Source organism: Apis mellifera, linkage group LG1 (assembly GCF_003254395.2).
Source record: "Apis mellifera strain DH4 linkage group LG1, Amel_HAv3.1, whole genome shotgun sequence".
In the NCBI taxonomy this organism is placed as follows: Eukaryota; Metazoa; Arthropoda; class Insecta; order Hymenoptera; family Apidae; genus Apis; species Apis mellifera.
This window is the reverse complement of record NC_037638.1, coordinates 22668091-22693021: the sequence shown is the minus strand read 5'-3', so window position 1 is coordinate 22693021 and position 24931 is coordinate 22668091. Positions and strand designations below refer to the sequence as shown.

Sequence of the window (24931 nt, the reverse complement as noted above, 5' to 3'; positions counted from 1 at the left end):
CGTTAAATTATTTCATTTTAATGTCGCTTTAATATTTTATCAGTTATTCTCAGAAAGTAAGCTTATTAAATATTAAAGCGAGTCGAAAGTGATGTTATTTTCGAGTAAATTTCTAACATTAGTTTTACATTAGTTTTACATTATTCTTCCAAAATTCTTCCATGTTTATCTTGTAAAGATGAACGGATTTTGGCTGGAAAAATATCAATCACGCACGGACGTGACAAGACAAAATGGAGCAATGGGAAATTTGCTTCCTTTCTGGCCGACGATCGACGATTTTTCAAAATGTACGTTTTTAAATACGGAAATACATGAAAAATTGATTCTTAAACAAAAACACATCGAAATATATTTTTACCGCAGTTTCTGAAAAATTTTCAATTTCAATAACAAAATTAATTTGACTTCTCAGAAACTAAATAAATTAATCTCGATGGAATTTAATCGAAAAATATTAAGTTACGGAAAATTTAATCAAGGAGCAAAAGGGAAGGAGAAGAAGAACTTGGACGAAAAAATTCCAACAATTAATTCCACCAGTTTTGAAACATTTGACGTTCGTAAAAACGAGTGAATCCAATTCCTTCCATTGATTTGAGAACCAAGTTTCGCCGCAAGATGGCGTCCAATTAGGCTCGCACAAAGTCACTCTCTCTCTCTCTCTCTCCCGAATCAATTAAACAATTTCTAACTCCGGTATCGTTTCAATTAACGCGCCTCGAGATGATTACCAGTTCGTTGACCCGTTTAGATGGAAATTTTATCCCCGTTGCAAGAACTTGATGACAGCTTAAGAGCCTTTCGCCGACCGTTCTTAAGACACGCTCCGTGCACGCTCTCCTCTCCTCCTTTCCCCTCTTTCCTTCCTTCAACGACGGTTCGCCACCACTTTGACAATTTAATAATTCGATACCGGTACGCGAATAATCGACGAACCCGATACTCTCCTCTTGCTCCAATCGCGCGAGAGGATCGAGAGATCGCGTTCTCTCCTATCCTTATCCCTCTTCCGCTCTCTGTCCCGCTCCCTCATCTTTCTTCGTCCTTCTCCCCCTCCCTCATGATAAAATTCATCCCCCCTTGAAAAGACTCGTTCAGAAAAAAATGATTATCCGATCAGGACTTGACTTTTACTCGGGTAACGGAGGAGTCACCAGGTTTCTCCGTGAAACTGCAGAAATTAATGACTCCGGTCCGAGGTAGCAGCGTAATTCTAATAATTCGTTGGAGAACGTGTTATTAATTTTTTTTCAATCTCGACGTTTAACAGGTGTATCTAATCTGATTATCGAATCTAACTGTAATTCGTTAGTTTAATTACAGGGGATCGAGTCCGAAAGTTTCCCATCCCTTCGATCTTCCATTCTGCGATCGAAGTCGGATATCTTCGCGTGTGTTGTATAACTTTATTAACGATTGATGGTTAGTAGTCTGTCAAAAATTAACGATCACCAATTAGAACTCGTTGTTTCGTCAGAAGCAAAGAGAAATATTCCATTAACACGATTATCGCAGCAACAGTTTATATCCCCTTCTAACATTTCCTTCGAAAGGAGATTTTTTTTATCGCGACAATCGATTCGTTTCTTCTTTTTTTTGTAAAATTGTGTACAAGGGCAATAATGGCCCTTAATAATCCAATCCTATCGAGAACGTCAAAAGTTGTACACCGTCTATTCGCGGACCTTCCATGGGCGGAAAAACAAGATAACTTTATGAGGGCGTAAACGATTTTCGTGGATCGATACCGTGCGTCAGATTAAAGTACGCGACAGGTGACAGTGGCTTTTACGTGGAAGAAATTTCCGTCGAAACTTTGTGCCGCGCAAAGTGGCCATTGCGTTTCGTTCCGGAGATAAAAAACGGTGGAGCGAGAAGAGCGGCGGCCGGCAGAAGGGGGAGGAAGAGGGGGACGGGAGAAAATAAAGATCAGAGAAAACGAGCGAAACAGAAGGGGAAGAAGGAGAGAGAGAGAAAGAGAAGAGAAGAGAAGAAGAGGGCACCGGTGACGGTCCACGAGAAGACAAATTCTGTAATCCTCTTTGGTCGGCGAGCTAAGCCCTCTGTGTGACGGCATACCATCTTCTTTCTCTTATTTCCTCCTCTCGTTTTGCTTTTCCTTGTCTCACCCCTGTCCTCCCACGCCGATCAAGGAAATTAGATTTCGAATCGACAGCCGTGCTTAAGTATAAACGACGAGGAGACATCGAACAACGTCGAACGGAGGAGGAAACAGGAATTCACGGGAGGGGAGGGGCAGGAATGGGGGAGAGGAGGGAGGTATCGTCTTTTTCGCCTCGAAGGGAGGGAGACTAGAATCCATGGCGGTGAGATCAATTTTATTCTATTTGATGGTTGACGGGTAACCGGCGATAAGTAATATTTAATTAACCGTCGAGAGGCGAGAATTGAAATGGAAGAGGAGAGGGGAAATGGATTTGTTCGCACGAACGAAACACACTTTTTTCACTTCGATTCTTGAGCGAATTCGAAACTACTTTCTGTCAAGTCGAAATTCGAGAAAAGATAATTTTAAATGATCGAATTCTTACAAATAAATGGCGAATAATATTTATTCGAAACACTTTGATGATCTTGGACAATAGTCTCGTTTGGAATTTTGATCGATGAAATTTTGCTTTCCCGGCGATTGAGTCTTGTAATATCATTGATAATTGAGACGATCTTGGGAGGAGAAGGAAAGAAAACGTAAGGCGGTGTATTCGCGTCGGTATTCCAAGTTCGTGGGAGAAACAAGATCGTATCGGATCGGTGTAAAACGGTTCTGGCCCATTCCAGCTACTTAAGAGATTGACACGAGAAGATAATATAATGGACGAGGCGGTCGAGGAATCGTAACCTCCTCCTGAATCGAGCACCGGCTCTAATGGGCCAACACTGATCGTTGATAAATTTCAAAATGCCACGGGCCACCTCTGCCGGGATCCAAAAGAGAGAGAGACGAATAAAATCACGTTAATGTATTTGTTCACACTGTTACATGATGTACACGACAACGTGAACATCTTTTTCTTCATAAATATCGGCTCTCGAGTATCTTGAATAATTCGAATTAAATTAATTAAACAAAGTTTAACACCAGTGATTCCAAGGCAAACAAATTTTCTTAAACAATCTAAGGATGGAAAAGAAACACATATCTACGATATTAAGGTTTGAATTAAAGTTGGAAATTACGCGTGGTAAAAATCGAGAGCGAGCGAAATCGATCCCAAACGAAAGCGATCTGTAATCTCTAAGAGTGAAACTTGCTCGAAATAACGGTATCAATTTTGATTTCGAAATTAGACAGGGAAAAGTTTCGATCCGCGACGCGATGTCGCCCTTAATCCGCTAAAATTCCAACCGCTTGGGAAACGGTGTGTATAACGGGTGCTCTCGATGTAACGGCTGAACGATAACACCGCAGTCGAAGGCGGCCGACTCACTGCACCTGCACCTCGCGGAATTTAATCACGATGGTTGGTACTCTGTCTGGCCGAAACCAATTATTGCGCAGACGTACCAACACGCACCGCCGAGGTTACACCGCCTAGTTACTTCTCTACGCACCTATATAAATCTCTCCGTATCTCCTCCCTCCCCCCCTGTATGGATATAATGCAACCCGCATTAATTTCCCTCCGAACGCATGCGATTCCCGTGTTTGCCGCCCCCCAAAATGTCCGACCACCACGATTCTGTCACTCCGTTACTAACTAGTAGATAATTCGTTTAACGTTCATCGACTTTGCGATTTTCAATAATTCGTCGAATCGAAAATATCTCGGATTACGTGGCGATTATTCGAGCCCCGTTTGTCGATGCGCAATTTTAATTAGCGCTCGATTGACCGAATTCGAAACGTTAGATCATGTATTATTGTATCATATAGAGAATCGTTGGATTTCTATATATTATTCGTATACACCCCAGTATAGTTAGAAATAAGACCGAGCAAAAAGAGAAAGTGAGTAATTAATTTTTTAAAAATAAAATAAACTAGATTCGTAGACCAGATCCAAGTAACTCTGAAACTTTAGTTTTCACGTTGCATCTTTTAGCAAAGTCATCATTCAATCCCCATCCTATCCCCTTTCATCGCTCTCCACGATAGATCTCGCGTCCTGAAACACAAGTTGCTCTCCTCCGTTTAGACCGGTGCACGATTAGAGCCCCCGAGGAAGAGGGGCCGCTCTGTTCTGTCTGGTAGCACGGAGAAGGAAGAAAGGGTGGGTGGGCGAAGGAGGACGATGGTGTTGGCACTCTCGGGGGCCATTATTGATTGTTGTTGATAATTAGCCGGTACAGGCGCGTCAATCACGAGGCAAGGCGAGGTTATTAGGCTGTTGGTTAGCACCGGCCCGATGGCGCACGTACACATACACACGCACACACACGTACGCGCACGCTTCCATCCACGCCATCGCGCGTGGAGAGACACGCGCGCGTGCGTGTACGTGTAGGTCGCGCACAGGTGTCCGTGTGCACTAGCCCACCCGATTACCCCCCACAATTCGATCTAATGCGCTACGCTGCGATGCGAGAGAGGGTTAATTATGCAGTTAATGAGAGGCTGAATATATATACCCGACCGTGGCGAAAAGAGGATCATTTGGACGCCCATATGTACCACGGACGCCCATATGTACCACGGACGCGCTCGATTGTTGAATTTGGTTATGGTCGAAGAACGCCGGAAAACAGTCCTCCATTCCCTTCCCGTTTTAAATTAATCGCGTTAGAACATTCGAGGTTGTGTTTAAACGTTGGCGCGGCCGGGAAACACCCGGGTGCTTTTTGATTGCCCCGAAATTGATATGAAATCGGCGTATACGCGCGTTTTGTATACGCGCACAAAAGCGATACAGGTATAAATATGCATATGAAACGAGCATGGCGTGGTACGAGAGTGGCGAACGTTGGCACGGTAGCCGCGTAGATGGCGTGATAGATGTGTGATCGGACGAGGAAAACCGGTGTTGGCCGCGGGAACACTCGTTCGAACGAGTTGGCGCGCTTCCGAGGGAATCAATTTCTTTCTCGATAACGATAACGTATCGTAATAAAGTGGAGAGATATGTCGCCAGTTACAGTTCGAGCGGCATTGCAAATACTTTGCAATTGAGAGAGGTTCACCTTTTTTGGATGATTGAAACTTTAATCGTATAGGATCTATTCATTTCGAGAGTTGAGAAACGCAACATTGTTTTCCTCGCGTTCGATTCTTCTTCTTCTTCTTTTTTTTTTTTTTTCGGTGGAAGCACGGCGGACAATTGTCAAAGAGCTTACAAAACAACGAAAATCTGGTTTTTCCCTTTTCACAGCTGGCCCCTCAATTTCCGCCGCGCTGCGTTGAACATCGCATCGAGCAAATTGCACCGAAGCGTTGATTTCTACGATAAATTGCCGGATTGTGCGTCACGGAATTTATCGACACGCGTGTATCCTCGTGTCTCTATGTCGAAACACCGTTTTCCGTTGCTCGATATATAATGAGCCTCGTGATCGATTAATTATATCCTCTTATAAAAATTCATCGGTTAAAAATTGTAACTTAATATACGACTCCAAGTTAATATTCGTATATATTAAAAATAACGTTTCTAACGAATAAAATTATACAAGTTCAGTTATCGTAACTCAAAAAAGGAAAAAAAATTCATTCTCTTTTTTCTTTTCACGTTGCAGTATACTATACCTTCCTTTGTATATATATACAAACTTTTCGTTATTTAACGCATCCTGTCTTGAGGATTGCGATTTCTATCTAGTTTTTATTCCGACATCCGGCAAACATACGCGTACTTACGATATATATACGCGGAAATAACAATGTTTCGTGCAAGATGTAACGGGTTGTTGATGGAAAAAAATCTCTCGTCTCGTCCGTTAAACCGTCGAATATCGAAAAGAAGAATAATCGTGCCGCTCCGTGCCGTTTCGGTTTCCACCGTTTCCAACATTCGATTAGCGGCACTTTCGAATGGCGGACAGATTCGAAATTGCTCGTTTAGTAAACTCATTACGGCCCCGTAAATATTGGAACGGATAATTAATCAGTCGAGTAAGATTCGGAGGAAATGCAACAATTGCAATTTGGCGCGCGCTCGCTTTGGATCCGTTACAGATATTGTAATCGTCCCGTTAATAATTACAAATTCGTATTAATCAATAATCGGGTGTAGGAGGAGCGTGGCATTGGTGAGATTAAATAATAAACCGAGGGAAAAAGGGGGAATTGGCAAAGGGCCCTCGAACGATTCACGGGCTCACGCGACTTTCCGCGTGGTAATATACACGTTTCACGTGTATTTGTGTAAAAACTTGACGTGTCATTAAATCGATAAAAAGTACATAAACGATCATACCGTTGAATAAATGATTAAATCAATCTTCAAGTTCAACCGATTCAACGATAAACAATAATTTTTATAGCGAATCGTTTTGTTGGAAGAGTTTTCTTTACAAAATTTACCTTCTGCTCGACGAATCCCCTTATTTCTTCTTCCTATTCTTTCCTCGATACATTTCCATACGAATTTGTCGTTGAAAATTTTTAAATCGACGCGAAAAAATAATTGTACGTAAATGTCTGGATGCGTGAAATGAAAATTATTCCGTCTCGTAAGATGAAAAAGATAAGGGGATAGCCTTAAATGAGATTGCTACACGGTGCGCGTAAATGTTGAACACTGAAGAACGGTGAGATGCATCGATAGCAGGAGGAGTGATGAGCGTTGCAACACTTGTAATAGGTAGCATTATACGCGCATAATAGAGGTAATAGCCGGGACCGGGATAAATCGATCACCATTACCGTACCTATTAACCGTAACGACCGTTTCCGAGGAGACCTGACCACTCCCGTGGGTTCCAGGTGAGAACAGCTGCAACTCCACCGGCGGTGGCAGCGACGAGGAACTCGGGGCAGGCTGCGGGGACGATTTGAACGGGAACAGCGGGAAGAAGAAGCATCGCCGGAACAGGACGACCTTCACCACCTACCAGCTGCACGAGCTCGAGAGAGCCTTCGAGAAGTCTCATTATCCGGACGTGTACTCCAGGGAGGAGCTCGCTATGAAAGTCAATCTTCCGGAAGTGCGGGTCCAGGTGAGTTGGAAAACGCTGATTGAAAACTCGTTCCGAATCCAGATAAAAGATCCAAGTGTTTCGAGTCAAAGATCAAACGAAAGGTTTTGGGGAGATGTTGAGATTTTTCTCGATCGATTAATTTTATATCTACGCGTAGGTGAAATCATTACGTTAAATGGATGTATAAATTGGAGGGAATAAATGATGATGATGATGAATTTAAGTAAAAAGGTGGAACTCGGTTTCGCGATCGAAGATGGATTAGAAAGAATAATTGTCTGGAAATCGGGTTGTTAATCGGCCAAGAAAGATCGTTTTCTCGCGAGATAAAAGGAGAAATATTCATACATTTTTAAATAATCACACGGAATCACGCGACTAACGAGGTATTAACTCGTTAACCCTCACGACACCGGTGCGCGATCCTGTTACCTTAACGATCTCGCGGAAAGGGAAGGAGGGGGTGAATAAACGGGAAAGTGGAAAAATGGAAAGGTACGTGTCGTGACCGTGCCATAACGTACGAACGATGTTTATTGAACAACCGGCATCTCTCTCGTTGCCTCGCTCTTCGAGCGAAAATCAAAGCCGAAAGGAAAAAAAGAACGGAAGGGGAAAAAACAACGGTTTGATCCAATGTTTTTCTCTCGCACCCTTTTGACAAAAATGCGTCGCTGGGGAAAAAATTGGGAACGAAAAGCGACTTTGAAAAAAGGAAAAAAAACCAAAGATTTTATCGAAAAAATTAAACAAGATTAAACGGGAGGAAAGAAGGGGAGGAAAAACACAAAAATAAGATAATTAATCGGAGAAAATTAGGGTTCTCGACTTATATCGGGGAACTATAACGATCGAGAATTTGCCGATTTATTATTATCCACGGGGAGCTCTTTCTCTGTTTCATTGGAACGAGGCGGATACGAGTGTCGTGCGCGCGGCCAGCGAGCGGGCCGAGTTTAATGGCAGCGTTTCCGTGCAAACAATCGGAACAGCAATCGCCGGCTGACGCTGGCCCCGACGTATTAAACTAAATTAAATTAATTATGTGCGTGACAGCGATAAAAGCACGCAGTCGCATGCGACGACGCATCGATTAGGCTCCCGGGGGCAAGCTTTCCGACCGTGCCACCTACGAAACCCCGTACACGAACGCGCAGTTCGTTGGATAATAAGCTGCGCACCTGCTTCTTTTAATCGTTTCGATCGATCGAATGATTCGCGACGATTTCGAAATTTTTGGCATCGATAATATTTATACATTCCTCACCAATATTTCTTCCTTTCGAAATATTTTTAAGATTAATTATTATCGAATTATAATCAAATTGTATATAAACAATCATCGAGAGTGGAATAAGCAGCGACATCTCATTTCGATCATCGAAGTGAAAACGATCTTAAATTAAGAAAAGAGAAAAGAGGAAGGATGTAAATGGAATGGAGAATATGACAAGGATAACGCGATGACGGGAGCTTAGAAGAGAGAAAGAATCGCAATTAAAAATTTAAATTGCGTTTAAAAGTTGCCATGCACGCCACGGTCGCTTTACTTTTTTCAATTTTCTCCGAAAGAATTTCGCCGACCATCCATCCTTCTCCCTTCTTTCTCTTCCCTCTCTTTCCATCGCTCGCCGCCCCTTTCGCTACCTCTGCCTCCGAGCGGAAAGGGGAGGAAACGGAGGACTTGAGAAAGAAAGCGCGGCGGAGACGGAAGAAGGGAAATGCCAGCTCGCCCCTAAGGTACGCCTAATCGCTTAAGCTTATTACGCGAGCAGACAAGACGAAGGAATGAGCCGCGAGTCTCGAAGGATGGGAGAAGGAAGGATAGGAAGGGAGAGGAAGGAGGCGGTGGTTGGCCGCCGGTAGGCGCAACGAGGAGGCGGACGCACGTTCGGTTTCATCATTTTTAATTGATAGCGCACGCCAATCCTATCTGTCGGATTTATTAGGCCGCTCGACGAGATGGTTTTGCGGAGGGGTGGAAGGAGGGGATGATAGCGAAGGGAAACGGAGCTTTTATTGGACAAACCGGGTTGTTTCGGTGGTAGGGGTCCGGTCGGTGGTCACCGTAGCCCGATTGTGTGACCCGGGAAAACGCGTTTTCCAGATTTTCATGCATCCTCTGCCTCGAGTATACACGCGCGCACACACACACACACACACACGCGCGCGCGCGTCTATGCATATCATACACGTATACGCGGGCGAGTATACGTGCACAGGCAGATTGATTGCGGGGATTAACACTGTTTTCTCGCGATAATTATCGTCCTCGGAGTGCGGAGATTTTATTGGATATACAGCACCGCCTCGGCCGATATCGAAACGTCGAATTGCTTGTTAAGCTCGTTATTGTAATTCAGGTTTACGCATCGTTTTCAATGCACCGTGTTCGTTAATCGATTTGCCAAAGGAAAAGAATCGTCGCTTTGTGGAACGTTACGTGGATTGTAATTACTTATATTCTTTAATATCTACGTTTCCGGTTCTTCGATCACATCTCGATTCCCCAAGTATCGAGTTCTCGAAACTTGGTTAATTTAAAAGAATGGAATGCGTTAACGTTTGGAAATCGAATCTAATCCTCCGGCTGTGAGAGAAAGAAGGGAACGAAGGGAATGGAGTAGGAAAAAATTTTCAAATATATATGCAAATGGAAAAATGGATGAAAAATTCAAATATCGAAAGGGAAACGGCACTTCGATCGAAACACGCAGCGTGATAATTTATCCTCTTTCGCGTACTTAACCAGGGAATAACGAAATTTCACCATCGTACCATTATACCATTAGGCGCATCGTCGACGCGCGTTCGCCGTCACGCGATCGTAAGTTTGCCTAAAAAGGGGAAAAAAAAGAGAAACGCGGTATAACGCGACGATTTGCTGAGAAACTGAAATCGATATAAGGGCGAGCTCCGTTGAAACCACTCGTCGAAATTAACCCCGTAACAGCGGAACACCTGCTGATCGCTGTACGATCACATGGGGAAATAATTGAAGCGAATATCTTAACCTGAAAAGCGCAATTCGCGCAGTGTAAACGTTCCGCGTCACAACGTTCTTGGATCAAATCTTTTATCGATGAATCGATGAATATAATAAAAATTACACCGAGATGAAGTTACGGGGAAATAAAAAAGGATCGATCCACGGAAATTCATTACCTAAGAAAACGTTGCGCGCGGAAATCGCGACGAGGCGGAGCTGTGACATTTCGCCGCGGGGAACTCGAATCGATGGCCGGCGTATTTTCACGAGGCGAGCAAACAGAGAGAGAGAGAGAGAGAGAATGGAATCGACAATCGTCGTGGAAAAGGCACGAAGAGACGAGCGGAAAAAAGCGGGCAGATTGATTTTTCGCGGTAGGCCAACTAATTTGGAGAGAGAGAGAGGAAGGGAGGGAGAGGAAGAGGGGGCAAAAAAGAGAGAAAGAATTCACCGCGGCCGAATGGTCGATCGTTGGAACGCGCTCGGCCGTTCGACGATTGCCAATTGGAAAAATACTCCAATTCGATTACAATTTTTTTCGTCCGCTCGCACACACCGAGCCGCGGAAGAATTTGAAACCGGTCTCGCCTACGACGAGAAATACATTCGTCGAGCGCGATAGGTGGGCGTGGGTAGCGAGGGGGTGGAGGCGCAGCGGGGCCGGGCGGAGGGACGTGAAACTAATATCGAGGCTGCAATCGTTTCTGAAAGCTTTTGAGAGCGCAATTTAAAACCGATCTTCCCTGTTTTCGTTCCATTTACAAAGAAAATCGGAACCCCACGCCACGCGTCTACGCTCGAAAAATATTTTCCACGATCATGCGGAAGTAATTCGCGGGCTTCGTATCGGCGAAACAACCGAAATTGCTGGAATCCACGTACGCGAAATTGTTGACGCAGGAGAGGAGGTGGAAACGGGTTAAGTTCCAAAGAAGCAAGAAAATCATCTTTATCAGGGAGCGAGAAGAACGTGTGCGCGAAATAAAAGGGGCTTCCACGGTGCTTGACGTTATTTACCGTCACGTAGGCATGGAAACCCGGCCTCAAAGACAAGAGACGCGCCGTTCTACAACTATTTTCTTGTACGCCACGTTTACTACCATAGTCTAATCCTCCTAAACGATAATTCGTTGGTGTAAACGAGTCAAGAAAGGGATCGTTTGATCTTTAACTCCGTAGAAACTGTTCGTTCGCTCGATTTCTCGCGTTCGAGGATAAATCATAAAATACTCACTGAATTAGAATTGAATGATTAGAACGATCCTTGTAGAATCGATCGTACCACTAGCAAGATCGGATGAAGGGAAAGGGATCCTCGTTGCCGCCCGGTTGTTCCATGGCGGCGCTTGCCGGCCTGTTTAATTCGGTTTTATTGGGGGGCCAAATCGTGATCGTTAGCGCCGACACGAGGCCGGCACGAATCGCAGGTGACTGTCTGGGTTAGGCGCACCTATATCTACGGGGTGTCAAATTAGTCACGCACGCCGCCTCCGCCTAGCGGGCCGGCGATCAACGCCCGTAACCATGGATACTGCCGCGAATTTCTCCGCGCGACGACTCCGTTTCCCGACGCAATTGCGCACGCAATGCGGAAAAAGCGTGCAGAAAATTAACGAGCTCATGCGCGACCGCCGCGCCATTTTTCGGAAATTAGAAACGTTCTCTCCCTCCCTCTCTCTCTCTCCCTCCCTTTTATTTTATCGTAACGATCATTTCGAGGCGTTTCAAGGGTTTTCAATCAGGACGCGTTTCTTTTTATTCGTTTGTTTAATTCAGCCTCTTTTCTTTCTTTTTTTTACAATGAATACGAGAGAGTTTTATTATATTAAATTGTCGCATGAAATTTAAAGAATACTAGAATACAATTTGAAACTCTTATATTAAGAATTTTTGGTGGGATCTGGCAACAAGTTAAATTAGAACAAAATATCGTTATTTATTTTATGGGTCTCGTGGTAAATTATATATATCTATTACTCGATATTACGAAACGGATATACGTTATATTGTTTTCCCCGGTTTCAATCGAGCAAGTTCGTACCCTCGTGGTCACTAGACCGAGAACCATAAGCTTCGCTTCGGTCGTGATATTAATATCCATGTGTGGCACCGTAAAGCTGTTCAGCGAAGGGCAGTGAGAATTCTTGCACCAGGTTACTCGCTCGACTAATGGTATTCGCGCGAGTTGGTCGTTTGCAAACATAAATCAAAATAATGTCTTGATAAAGTGGCGCCTTTCTACCTATTATTTCTAAGCTTACGCGGGGAATATACATGGTGCATTCGTGTCCCTTCGAGGGAAGAGGGAACACATCACGATCACTTAAATTACGTATTGATCATTCCAAACGATCTTTCCAACGATTGAAAGAAAAAACACGTATCTATATACGATATTAGACCTATTCCATAAATTAGAAGAAACTTAACATATTGACATTCTTCTTTCCTGAACCGACACTATTTGTCTCGTCTCGTGCGCTTTTTCTTCCATCCCAATTGTCGATGACCATCCTAAAATCGCGGTGTATTAATAATAACAGTGGAGGCTATCCAACTCGGATCGTAATATAGGGAATTTCTCGTCAGCAAGGAAGAAAGGAAGACGATCTCGGATACAAATGTTATTACACGCAAGCACCTCTGATCTTCCGCGTGAACAGCCAATGGGCTTTCTCAGCCGGCCTTCTACTCCCCCTCCCTCCTCCCCATCCAGATCGTTTTTCTTGTGGGTGCGGTGTTTCCAGGCGGAAAATAAGATAATGGCCTCGTGCTAGGCGCGAGAGGGCCCCTCCTCCGCCGACACCCGGAGAGCAGAGAAAATAGGGTGGCGGGAAATAGCGAAGATCGTGGGAGCGGGACACCTGCCGCGCGACGGAGGCCGTCACGAAGGAAGAGGAGGAAGAGGAGAAAAAAAGGAAAAAAATAAACGCGATGGATCGCGTCGGTGAAAGACCCGAGAGACCTCGTCTGCTTCTCTCCTCTGATCGGGGGGAGGGGGGGGATCGAAGGGAAGCGGAAAAAGGAGCGGAGGGCGGCAGGGTCCACGCGCGCCAGGTCGATTGGGTGTCAAGTGGTAACGGACGTAATAAGTCAGACGAATCCGCCCGAGAGACCGAGTTCCAATATATGGAACTCGGGGTAATTGGAGGATTGGAGGAAATTTTATGGGGATAATAAGCGTTTTACGATGAATCGGATGGAAAATACGATTTGAATCGTATTTGTTTCTTTTTGAATGCGGTTTGTTAAAGATTATCGGTTAACCTTTTCTTGCGTTGAGTCTCGAAATATCCTCGTAATTTTTTGAGAATTAGAAAAATCATGGAAACGAGTTCATCAACGGGAATTGATTATGGTATTCACGAAAACAAACAAGAACATAGACGATCTATCGTCCATTCGTTTCCAAGGAACGGATATTTCTTATCACCGCTCGGTTATGCTTTTCGCAACACCTCCTTGCGATACGATTACCTTTTTTAATTCACCCTTTCGAAAAGGCAAGGTAGAAGTTGTAGTTGCGTGAACGAGCTCTCTAGATTTCTCGGAAAGATCCCCGCCTTTTTTTTAATCGAAGCTACACGAAACGAGGCGGGTTATCGGGTTAAAACCCTAGCCCTAAACTTGCGAAGAAATAATAAAGTTTTTCGAACAATTGCGAAACAATGATAAGATAAGAGATGTCACGTTTCATTCGAGAAAACAATTTCCCCCACTGCTTCGAAAGCAGCACTTACTCTACATTCCTTCGATTCGTCAACGACGCTTTCTAATTGGTCGATGCTTTTTTTCTCTTCAATTATTTAAACGATCGGATCGGAGGGTTGCCGGATCGAGTGCTCGAAAGCGGTTTTCATCGCGAACAGACGTTGCAGAAGACGTTGTCGGAGTCAGCGCAGAAACACATCCTTCGATCCTGCGGCTCGCGAGAGCATGCGAAGTGGGTAAACTCTTGCAGCGCCGTCTAACGAGTATTATAATTACTGTCGCGTAACTCAATATTGCCCCCTCGATATGCTAAACTCCCGCGGAATATAGTGTTAATAGGCGTGGAATGGCGCGGGACAACACCCCGCTTCTATTAATTGCACTTCACCCTAAATGCAAATTGTTCGAAATTGAGCGAGGGCTCCCCGAATATTTGGAAACTCCATTACGGGCCAGTGTTCGTCCTTTCGTTGGTGCACGCGCGCGCGCGCGCCCGCTCTTACTCACATGTACGCGCGTATCGGGGATGTGCGCGCGCGCCATTTTCATCCTATATCCCGGAGGACGGTGTCAATTTGAGGGAAAACTAAGGAAACTTTATGACGTTAAGGAACGCGTAAAGATAACGCGTTTAACACCCTCGACCCGGGTATCGTTTTCCGCTCCATAAGTGACCGGAAGAATTTTTAGGTTAGGGAAGAGAAATTTAATTTTAAGAGATCTCGCTTTATCTTCAGAGATCGCGCTTTCGTCGAGTTGTTTGTCACTCGATGACATTGATGAACCGTTTAAAACGCGCATCTTCTCGCCTGGTTCGTAGAAAGTTAAAACGCAGCGAGAATGAAAAAAAAAAAAGAAGAAAGGAAAAAGAAAAAAGAAAAGTGGTTGGAAAGACGAGAAATGGAAGGAAAAAGAAACGTGGCACGCGAACGTGACACGAGAGGGACGTAAGGTCCATCGTTTTCCGTAAATACGCTCGGAAGATTAGCTGTCCGAGGTTCTGAGGTCTGTGGCTCAATTAAGCACTCCGTTTAGCGCTTGGCTAAAAAGGGTTGGCGGACCCTTGCTCTGCCCCCTCGAGCATCAATCATGTCGGAGCAACCCTTTTCCCGAGGGCGGTTTTGCTCCTCTATTGAGACGAAGTGTTGTGCTCAAACACAAAAACACTTCATTTGGCAGATTAGCCGTTAAACACCAAGGGTAGGAGAGGCGCGGGAGCGGGTTTAAGCGGGGATGAGCCGCGAGTGGAGATGGAGAGGAACGGCTGGAAAAAGACCGCTCCCGTCACCTCGGCGCCGTTCACCGTAAATTACAGATGCAATTACGGGGATAATTAATTGCGGCGAACTCGGTCCTCGAGTTGGTTAACGAGTTCGGAAAGAGGACTCCTTGTTCGGAGTTCGATGCGAAGGAGACGATAAGGATATTGCATGCGTACAACTCGAGACCTCTAACGAAATATATATATATATCTCGTGACACGCGAACACGATAAAATCTCGCTAATTGCGGACGAGAGGAAAGTTAGTCGTATCACTGCGTTCTTTTGTTTTCTCGAAGACTATCGCGCTCTAAAGTTATCCCAAAAGTTATAACTCCCTCGATAACAGGCCAACTCTTCGATCGTCTAACCAATTTAAGGGATAATTCTAAAAAAAAAAAGATCTATTCGTATTCGTGGAATTCTTGGAACGCGCGTGTATAAATTATTCCGAAGGAAAGAAAGATTGGGGGATAAGGAGCGTCGAGTCGAACGGAATTAGAAGTCGTATTTAACGAAGGAGGAACAGGAGAGAGGGAGGGAGGGAGGGAGGAAGGAAAGAAGGGTTTTTCCCACGAAGCAACTGGATCCTGGATGGATCCAGTGGCGGTGGTGGTTTGTCTAACCGCGTTACGAGGCCAGCAAAGGGCCTTCATGTAGGGCACACGCATAGAAAATCCACGCATGTGCCTGCTCGTTTTAATATTCCATATAATGTTATGAAACCTTTGTCGGCATATGGTCCTGAGGCCAGCAATTAACAATTAGCTGGCGGTCCTTGTAATCGAATTACGAAGCCCATTGTCGGTGCTCAGGTACAAACGTATTCAATTCCACTGGTTTCTGCTGCTGCTCCTCCTCCTCCTCCTCCTCCTTCTCCTTTCCCCCTCAACCCCCCTTTCGTTTCTAGCCCCCTCCTTTCCACGCCTTCATTGGCTCGTCTCCGTTTTTTTTCCGGAGTGGTTTAAGATCGAATTTCTTGCCGCTGCATGCGCTCTCTCTCTCTCTCTCTCTCTCTCTCTCCGGGGTCGGTCTTGAGCCGGCGCATAGATGCAAAATGCAACCGTGAGGGGATCCTTTACAAAGGCAGAACCGAGCCACTCTCTCCGACGGGGATGAATGTCACTTCGTGAAAATATATCCGTTTCAAGAGTTCGAGATTTCTCGGCCAGGTAACAAACTCGGTGCCGGCCTCGGGATGAATGCGCAACCTGAAAATCGCACTCCCTCCCTTCCCCCCAAGGATTAGTAACACTAAACTGTCCCGTGATCCGTGTCCTCGTATCCACGAAACTGGAGATAAACGATCCTACCGATTTCTCGTAAACGAAGAAACTTTCTCGAAACGCGACGGATCTCACAGTTGGTGTATTAATTTTTGTAAAGAAAAATTAAAAAAAAAAGAAAAACATCTGGACGAGCTAAATTAATCTCTTTTTAAGATAAAAAACGTGACATTAAGTCCAAGGAACGAGTCGAAGAGATATGAAAATTTGTACGAGGATACTCATTGACGATCATAACCGTGATCGATTCAAACTCCTCTCCTACCCCTCCCCTCCTGCCGAAAACGAACTGGCCGGTGCAAAGGGTACCGTAAATTATCAATTCCGCGATCCCGTTCAATTAACCCCATTGGAGGGCCGCAAGAGGTTCGTTTGATCGAGATATCGCGCGGCCCTTTAACGAGTAACCGATGTCAAACGCAGCCAGAGACAAGAAGGAAGGAAAGGGAAGGAAGGGTGGGTCACTCGCCGGGGAATACACCGAATTCGAGATATATCCAACAGAACTAACTATTAATTTGGTTCCCAGGCGGTGATAGGAGGGGTGGCCGAGGCTCTCTCTTCCAGAGAGAAGAACAGAGAAAGAGAGAGAAGGAAGGGGAGGGGTGGAAAAGCGGGACTCGAAAGCCTACGGGGCAACAGATTACTGTAGTGCACGGCCTACGGATACCTCTCCCCTTCACCTTTTCCCTTCACCGTTACCCATCTCTCCTGGTCGACGTGGCTGGCCCGTGAAGTTAATAATCATCAAAAGTCACAGTGTTTGTCGAGGGCGGCCGCCCTTTGTGCGCCCACGCGTGCTCCTGACGCTAATATGACTCCAGCCGGGCTTTATTACGAGTTATTAGAGTTATTACATCGGCGACGGATTTTCACGTGCAGCCACGTCGCTGCAACCGAGGCTGCACGCGTTCCTTTATCCGCCCCGTTTTTTCGCGGTTTTTCCACCTTTCCCCTCCCCCACCGTCCTCCGTCCTTCCAATTATCGTAATCGGGGGTGGTTCGCCTGTTGGTAACCGTTAATTTCCTTTGTACTCGCGTTAACACCGATATTTCTTTCGCGTCAACGATCCCTCCCACCCTCCCTCCTCTCCATAAACCATCCCCATCCCTGCTTCAAAGATTCGTATATTTATTCCCCGATACGAACTGGGTTTCCTTTAAACTTGGATTGGTCAAAAGTAGCTTGGATCGGTCGGATTAAACAGAAAGAAAGAAAGAAAGAAAGAGAGAATGGTCGAAGATTTCCGTGTATCCACGCGAAAAGGGAGCGGAGAAGTCGTTCCCGTGCTGGGTTGGGAGCATATTGCTTGGTAAATAGGTCCGCGGACAAAGGGTGCATTGAGTCGAATCCGATTCCGCGGCTGGCGAGCGAGAAAGGGAGTCCGCGACAGGGACAATGAACGCGCGGTGTCAAAATACCGAGGGCCATAAGGCTAATTTGCCGAATTTCTGCTCGGCTCATTCACGCGATACGCCCTCGTGATTAGGCCGGGAGAGCGGGAACGGCCCGGCCTCGCATTGTGACCAACTTTTTTTTCTTTTTTTTTTAAAACGGGACCACGAGGCCCGATGACAACCGGAGCCGTCGGATAAAGGATGCTCGGCTTTGATTCTTGCCGCGATTTTGACCGAGATGCGAAACGTGCGGGACACCACGGCTCGATGGGGTTAATTAATAAGGAAGGGAAGCTTAATAGTAAGAGTGTTGTTGCGCCTCCGAATCTTGGATATTTTTAAAATATCGATCGTATTTAAGATCTGTGGAAAAACAGTTTCTACTGAAAGGGATTCGTTCGGATGAATGGCTGAATTTAAGATTTTAAGAAACTATTTATATTTCGTTATCTCGTATGTTTGCCGTGTTTTGTTTAAAGGTAGCTGAGACGTTGTGTCGCAGTTATATTCGTGATTGTTCAATCTTAATATTTAGAAAATTATTAAAGAAAATCTCGTCTCTAAGATTAATAATTTAATTATTAATCGATCGAAATTTTTAAATAAAATTTGTATTCGAAATCGGAAAATTATACACTTTTAGCTTTTCATAAATGATCAATTTTAGTAATAATATTACGGATTATATAATATTTAAGATATCGATAAATTTTTATAAAATATCTTTAATTGATCGCCAATTTTTAAAAACGACAGCTTTCAAATTTTTCATTCTTGCATTTATTAAAAGCATACATACATACGTACACACAAATATTTTTGATAAAATTAATATTAACTTTTATCGAAGTGGAGCTATAAATTATTCATTATCGACTATTTACTCTCATCATATCGCTTTAATTATAACCATCGATGTGTAATGCATTTAGATACACATTACAGATCGACAGATTCCACTGCTAAATAACGTAGATACGTAACATAGATACGCTTGATCGTGATGATTGCCAGAATCGATCGTTAAGCAGAAAAGCTGCAGGATTTTCATAAGTTTGCTGAATTATATTTTTGCTCGGTAACGGCCAGCCCCCTGCATCCTGCGTTCGATATTTAAACCCCTCTTTCCTTCGACGTCGACAGGGTCTTAATAAGAAGGATCGAATTTCAGGGCACGAATCGTGTTCTTGACACTTCCGTGTTTCTCCGATCATTGAGAAAGTCGATCGTCCATAATCCTTCTATAACAAAAAGAAAGAAAGAAGAAAGTGTGGAGGGGGGAGAAAGAAAGGAGGAAAGTAAAAAAAAAAAAAAAAAAAGTAAGTAAAGAAGGAAAAAGAAGATATTAAGGCTGCTTGCACGTAATTGCCAGTATATTATTCTCACTGGCACGGTTTCCTCTTTCCTCAGAATTACCAGCTTTGCCTTCACTTTCCGTCCGTCTATCTTTAGATTAACTGCAATCTAATAATCCTTTGTTATCTGAAAAGATCGCGTCCTCTCGGGCCGTATTAATAACATTTATTCTCGGTACTTGGCTCGCCATTAAAAGGATAGAAGAAAATTGCGCCGTTGGCACAAATGGCGCGGAACGATCACAAATAAGATAGGAAAGCATAGTGGGATAATTTTAAGCCCGTCGATTAACCGAATGTTTAGCCGTGATTAATATCGGTTCGTGAAATATCGTTTTCGATATTTAAGTTTCTCCCTTTCCAATCGATCAAACAGCCGTCGAATATTTCGTATATTTATCCCCGAATCGTATATTTATCCTTAAACGAGATGAAATAAACGGTCAAGCAATGAAAACAATCGCGATTCTTCTTTAAAAAAAAAAAAATACGTATAACCAAATTAGATTTTTACAAAATTTCTTCATTTTTTCATCCATCTTTCAATTATTTCCCTTTGAATCGTCGTAACCTTCGAATTTTCACGAATTCGGTTGAGCAGAATTACATGATCATCACTGTTTGATCATCGACTGACTTTTTTTGACAGAGAAACGATTCTTGACGATGAAAAGAAAAACGCACAAACAAGGCTCATTGTTGGGCGCAACACGGGTGTAGAAGGATCCTCTCGACGAGAGAACGATCCGATGTTCGTATCCGTCGTTGCCGTACACGGAGCCGTTTAGCCTCATTGTAAAAGTGAAATCGCCTCGTGTTTGGGATGTTATTTGTAGCACATTAGTATTGTATCGCAGTACACCGGGGTTAGACCGGGGCGTTGGAGTGTTTAAGGGTGATTACACGCAACGACAGGGGTGGCTTTATTGGAGGAGTTTGCCAGTGGCGCTCATCCGCCATGCTGACAGCATTTTTCTCATTCTTCCAATTCTTTCTTCATTCCTCTCTTCCCATTGTCTACAATTTATCTCCGTACAATCCCACGCGTGTCAAATATTTCACACGAATTAACGATGTTGTGTGAAAAAATTCGGAAAGGAGAAAAAGACTCGTTCGAGGGACGATACGTGAATCGAAAATCAAAATTGTTTAGGAAAGTTGGCCGAGCGAGGTTCACCCCCCACCGCCCTCCGTTTGGAATTGATTTAACTCGCACGGTGCACGAGTCACGCCGCATCGTCAATTATCCTCGAATCGTATCCGCAGTGCGGATGCATAAGATCGGTTTGCTGTTGCTGCCGGTGGTGGCTGTGGCTGTGTTGTTGGTTGGCGGCAACCTTTCCTTTCCTTTCGGGCGGCACGCTTCTCCTTCGTGAAAATCGAAATGAGAACGACTGCATAGAATTGAATTTGCACGACAGTTTGACAGGGCCCTGGAGGTGGAAGGGGGAAATAGTATATAGGGCTAGGGAAGGAGAGTGGTTGAGAGAGAGAGAGGGAGAGAGAGAGAGGAGGAAGGGTGTATAAAAAGCACGGTGAATAATAGACTCCAACCCTCTCCAAACATCTCCCTTCTCTATGCATACCACGGTCACGGTATTCCCTGGACCGGAATCTAGCCTTATACGTTCGAAACGGTGCCCGCCCTCCTCCCTCCCCCCTGCCCATATCCACGCTCACATCCACGACAGAGCTTTGATAAACTTGTAATATACTCGAGGAAGAGTATGTATAACTCCGGTTGTCTATCCGTCTCTTTCTTTCCCCTTCCGGAAACGGCGATACACGATCTATCTATTGGATCGTCGAGAATGGGATCATCTTCTTGGAGCTCGTTTCTCTGGTTACTAAATATACGCCAGATGTTACCAAAGTAATCGACGCTGTGCGCACTATTAAGGAATTTGATAAAGAGTTTATTAAATTAAATCGAAAGCTTTTGTACGGGATCAGATCGAACGTCTGACTCCGAATTTCACTCGAGGAACTCGTACAATTATAGATCGTTTTTTTAACCGAAAGGAAAAGGAAGAGAGAGGATTCTATCCAATCGCGTATTAAATTAGAAGAAAGATGATAAAAGGATTGGAAGGTGAGATGGAAAGTAGAGGAGAGACAGGAAGAGTCGGGAACGCGCGACACTTCTCTTTCTCTCTTTCTCTCTGCAACTCTTTCGAGAGGGCCACCCTGGTCGTCGAACAATAGCCGAAATCTGTTAATACCGGCACGAACGACAATGAGTTCGACGTGGCGTGAGCGGCTCTCGAATACCTTTTTACCGGCGCTAATCCGAATTCGCCGGTCGTCGGCGAGGATAAAGCGATCATCGTCCCGGAACGATGCGCTCTCGAGCAGGGAAGATGATTGGGAATGTGGGGAGGGAGGGGGGGAGAAAGAAATGGCAACAATCTATGGGGAAAAGGGAAGGGGAGGAAGGAAGGAAAAAAGAAAGAAAGAGAAAAAAAAAGAAAGTGATTTTTGCCGCGATACGCGAGATTTCGCCGGTGCTCCTCGTCAATGCACGGCCGATGGTGATCGACGAAAGCTGTTACGCGGCCGCCTGAACGACGTTAACGTCGATATTTCCCTGTAAACGACCACTCTGTTAGCCGGTGTTCCCCTAAACCGGGGCCGAGATTTTCCGGGTCCGACTGCAAAGCGCACCGCCACGCAAAGTGGTTTTCTGTCGAAAGTAACGGGGCTTGGCGTGAACGCGATTTCGAACGCGTTTCGAGCGTAGTCCGCGCGCCAAATGGAAGGGAAAAAAAGATTAACGAAAATTCGTGCATCCGTCGCCTCTTTGCCTCCATCGTCGTCGAATTAGATATTTCGGGTATACACGCGCGTGCTTTTACTTTTTTCTTTTTTTTTTTATTTTTCATCGATTATTCATCGAAGGAATTCGCCCAAGTGCAACGTTTTACTTAGGAATAATAAGATTCTGTCATTTAAAAGAGAAAAAGAAGAGATATTTCGAATATTTGAAAACACGGAGGAAAAGTAATGCGGGAAAATCTCAAGGAAATCATTTTTTCTACGTTGAAATTTTCATCTATTCCAAGCGCGAAAGAGAGTGGCGTTCCGTGGACAAGCAAACGGAACGTGCAATTTTAATCCCGGAATTACTTCCATTTTATTCCAATTTTCTTGCATTTAAACCGTCTAAGCGAGTTTACCTTCGCAATATCATTGCCGAGGAGCGTTGTGCCGCATTGAGATAGGCGGGGGGGCGGATGGATGGATGGAGGATGGATGGATGGATAGATGGATGGATGGTTGGCCGAGAAAGAAGAAAGCCGAAGGATGAGGAACGAAACGTAGAAGGTGGGCGGGGAAAGATGGGTCGGAGATGGAGAAGGTGGAAGTACCTACTCTAATAAATTTACGACCTAAAATGGTTAAGCAGCGTTAGCCCTGTTCTTTATATTTCCGCGAGAGAGGAAAGGAAGAGGAAGAGAGAGCGAGAGAGAGACTCGAGCCACCAACGAACAACTCACCTTTCTTCCGAGGGGGGAAAGAGAAGAGAGAAGGAAGATACGGTCCTTGTATACGCGACAGGCGTCGTTAGTCGAGGGGGTGGAGGAGACCTGAGAGAGAGAGAGAAAGAGAGAGAGATACAGAGGGACAGAGAGAAAGAGACAAAAAGACGGTGGAAGGATGAAAGACGGGAAGAAGTGGATATATAAGAGATACGAAGGGAAATTCGCTTATTTTCCCATCATTTCGACGTGGCATCTTGTCCATGGCCTTTTCCTCATCCACGGAGCCAGGAAAGAAAATTGCTTCTCGTCGTCGAGAGCGGAATATCGCTCTGATGAGCTCGGGAATGCCTCGATATCCGTTCCCCTCCGCTTCTTAACATTGCTTGCCTTGCCAGACGGTTATCCAGCCAACGCGGATGTTTTCGTTCCTTCCCGTATTTTTGGCCGTATTTCTTCCATCGTCGATTACGGGCGACCAGGGCGAGAGGAACGACGAAGACATTCAATTTGTCGGTTATTTATTGTTCGAACGCGACATCCGTTGTCGCGACACGACGCTGGATGGAAGGGGGTGGTGGAGCGGGGTGAGAAGAAAAAAAGATGGTAAGGGGGAGGAGGGGATTTAACAGGGAGTTAAACGGGAAATTATGGAGTGGATTACATAATAATAAAACGAGGTCGAGTGAAATGGTACGGTGTCGTCTAGGTGGCGGCGTAGGACAGAGAGGGGACGAGGGATACAGAGAGTTTGTTCGGTGACGCACGCGCGTTCCGTCACGGCTCGCCGGAGACTGGCAGGATATTCGTTGCAACGGAAGTCTTGTTGGGAAATCCGATTTCAGCAGCTGTGCAACCCCGCGCGAATCGGATTGGTTTATTATCGGTTGTATATCCTAACCATCCAATGGAAACCGATGGTGTCGTTGAAAAAGGAAAACGATCGAGAAGATTTCTCCAACTTGGATCTATCCTCCGCAAATTTTACGATTCAACACAAATTTGTCTTAATATTTAAAGAGTAAATTTAAAGATTATTTTATTTATATATATTAAAACCGTGACTGCCAATCCTTTAACGCTCGTACACTTGATTTGACAGAGCAGGGCCAAAAAAGGATGTCCATAACCGATCGACGAAACCCAACTTTCCTTCTCGCCTCTCACTCTCCCCCCATCCCATTTCCTCTCTTTCTCGCTCGCACACTCATCACGGGCTAAACGGAATAGGGCCTATCGGCGTGTCACTGCGGCACTGAATAATTCATAAGGCGAGAAGCCAGCAGCCGATACTTATCGCGATAGACTTTAGCGGGCTGCCAACAGCAGCCATGTTACAATAAAGAAATCAACATGGCCGACCGTCCTTTTCGTCCCTCCTTGGATATCGTTGAATCCCGTTCTCTCTCCTCCCTCTTTCTCTCTCTCTTTCTCTCTCCTGTACTTCCTTAGGTCCACCTTGGAAGAGAAAAGAGAGAGAAAGAGAGAGAGAGCCGTCACGTCGCTCACTTTCGATTTCGCCCCGCAGTTACCCTCGTTACCCTCTTGATGTCGAGGAAGGGTGGTCCCCGCGCGGACTCTCCTCACCCTACGAGATCCCTTCTTACCTCCTTTTCTTGGCCCGTGCTGCCTCCAGGGGTGGACCGCCCCGCCCAGAGACATTTCTCTCCGCAACCCCCCTTTCTCGTCGCCGAGGGAGCAGCAACACGGCCAACCTCGAACGAACTGAACGCTATGGGTTCGAGAGAGGATGAACGAGGCAGGGAGAGAAGATTAAAAGTAAGAGGGGAGGAGAGGGAGTTTTGCAAGGGAGAGGAGAATGGGAATTCGAGAAAGGAAAGGGATAAGAGGGCTTTGGCAGCCACTTTTCTCGCTTGCACGGTATCGCGAGTATCGCCAAAGGAACTCCATTTTCTTACTTGCTCGCCCCTTGTCTCTCCCTTGTCTCTCTGCTTCTATTCTCGCTCACGAGAAGAATTTTTCCAACCGTACACTTTCCCATGAACGAGATATATCCGTAGATATAGATCCGTTTCCGATTGTAAATTTGTTAAACGATTCGAAATGCATGATTTTCGAGGTTGAAAGTCGCATGAGTCGAACGAGTAAACATAACCACGCTCCTGCGCCACCCAGGAACAGTTCGTTTTGATCGACGTTTTTCAAGTTTCCATGGGGTTGAATTGAACCGTTTCGATCCGCGTCGCCGATATATAAACCGTGCTCCTGCCTTTTTGTGTTTCAGGTGTGGTTTCAGAATAGGCGAGCAAAATGGCGCAGACAGGAGAAGATGGAAGCAGCGAGACTCGGACTCAGCGAGTATCATCATCCCGGCAACATGAGGTAATAATAAT

General features: G+C 45.1%; 1 protein-coding gene across 1 annotated transcript in view; it reads left to right on the top strand.

Moving 5' to 3' along the window:
* LOC724196 (retinal homeobox protein Rx1) overlaps positions 1-24931 on the top strand; it is a 36842-nt gene that overhangs the window by 8922 nt on the left and 2989 nt on the right. The window contains exons 2-3 of the mRNA XM_001119966.5: positions 6884-7116; positions 24823-24920. Of these exons, the coding sequence (XP_001119966.1) occupies positions 6884-7116; positions 24823-24920 (331 nt within the window). The remainder of the gene's footprint in view (positions 1-6883; positions 7117-24822; positions 24921-24931) is intronic.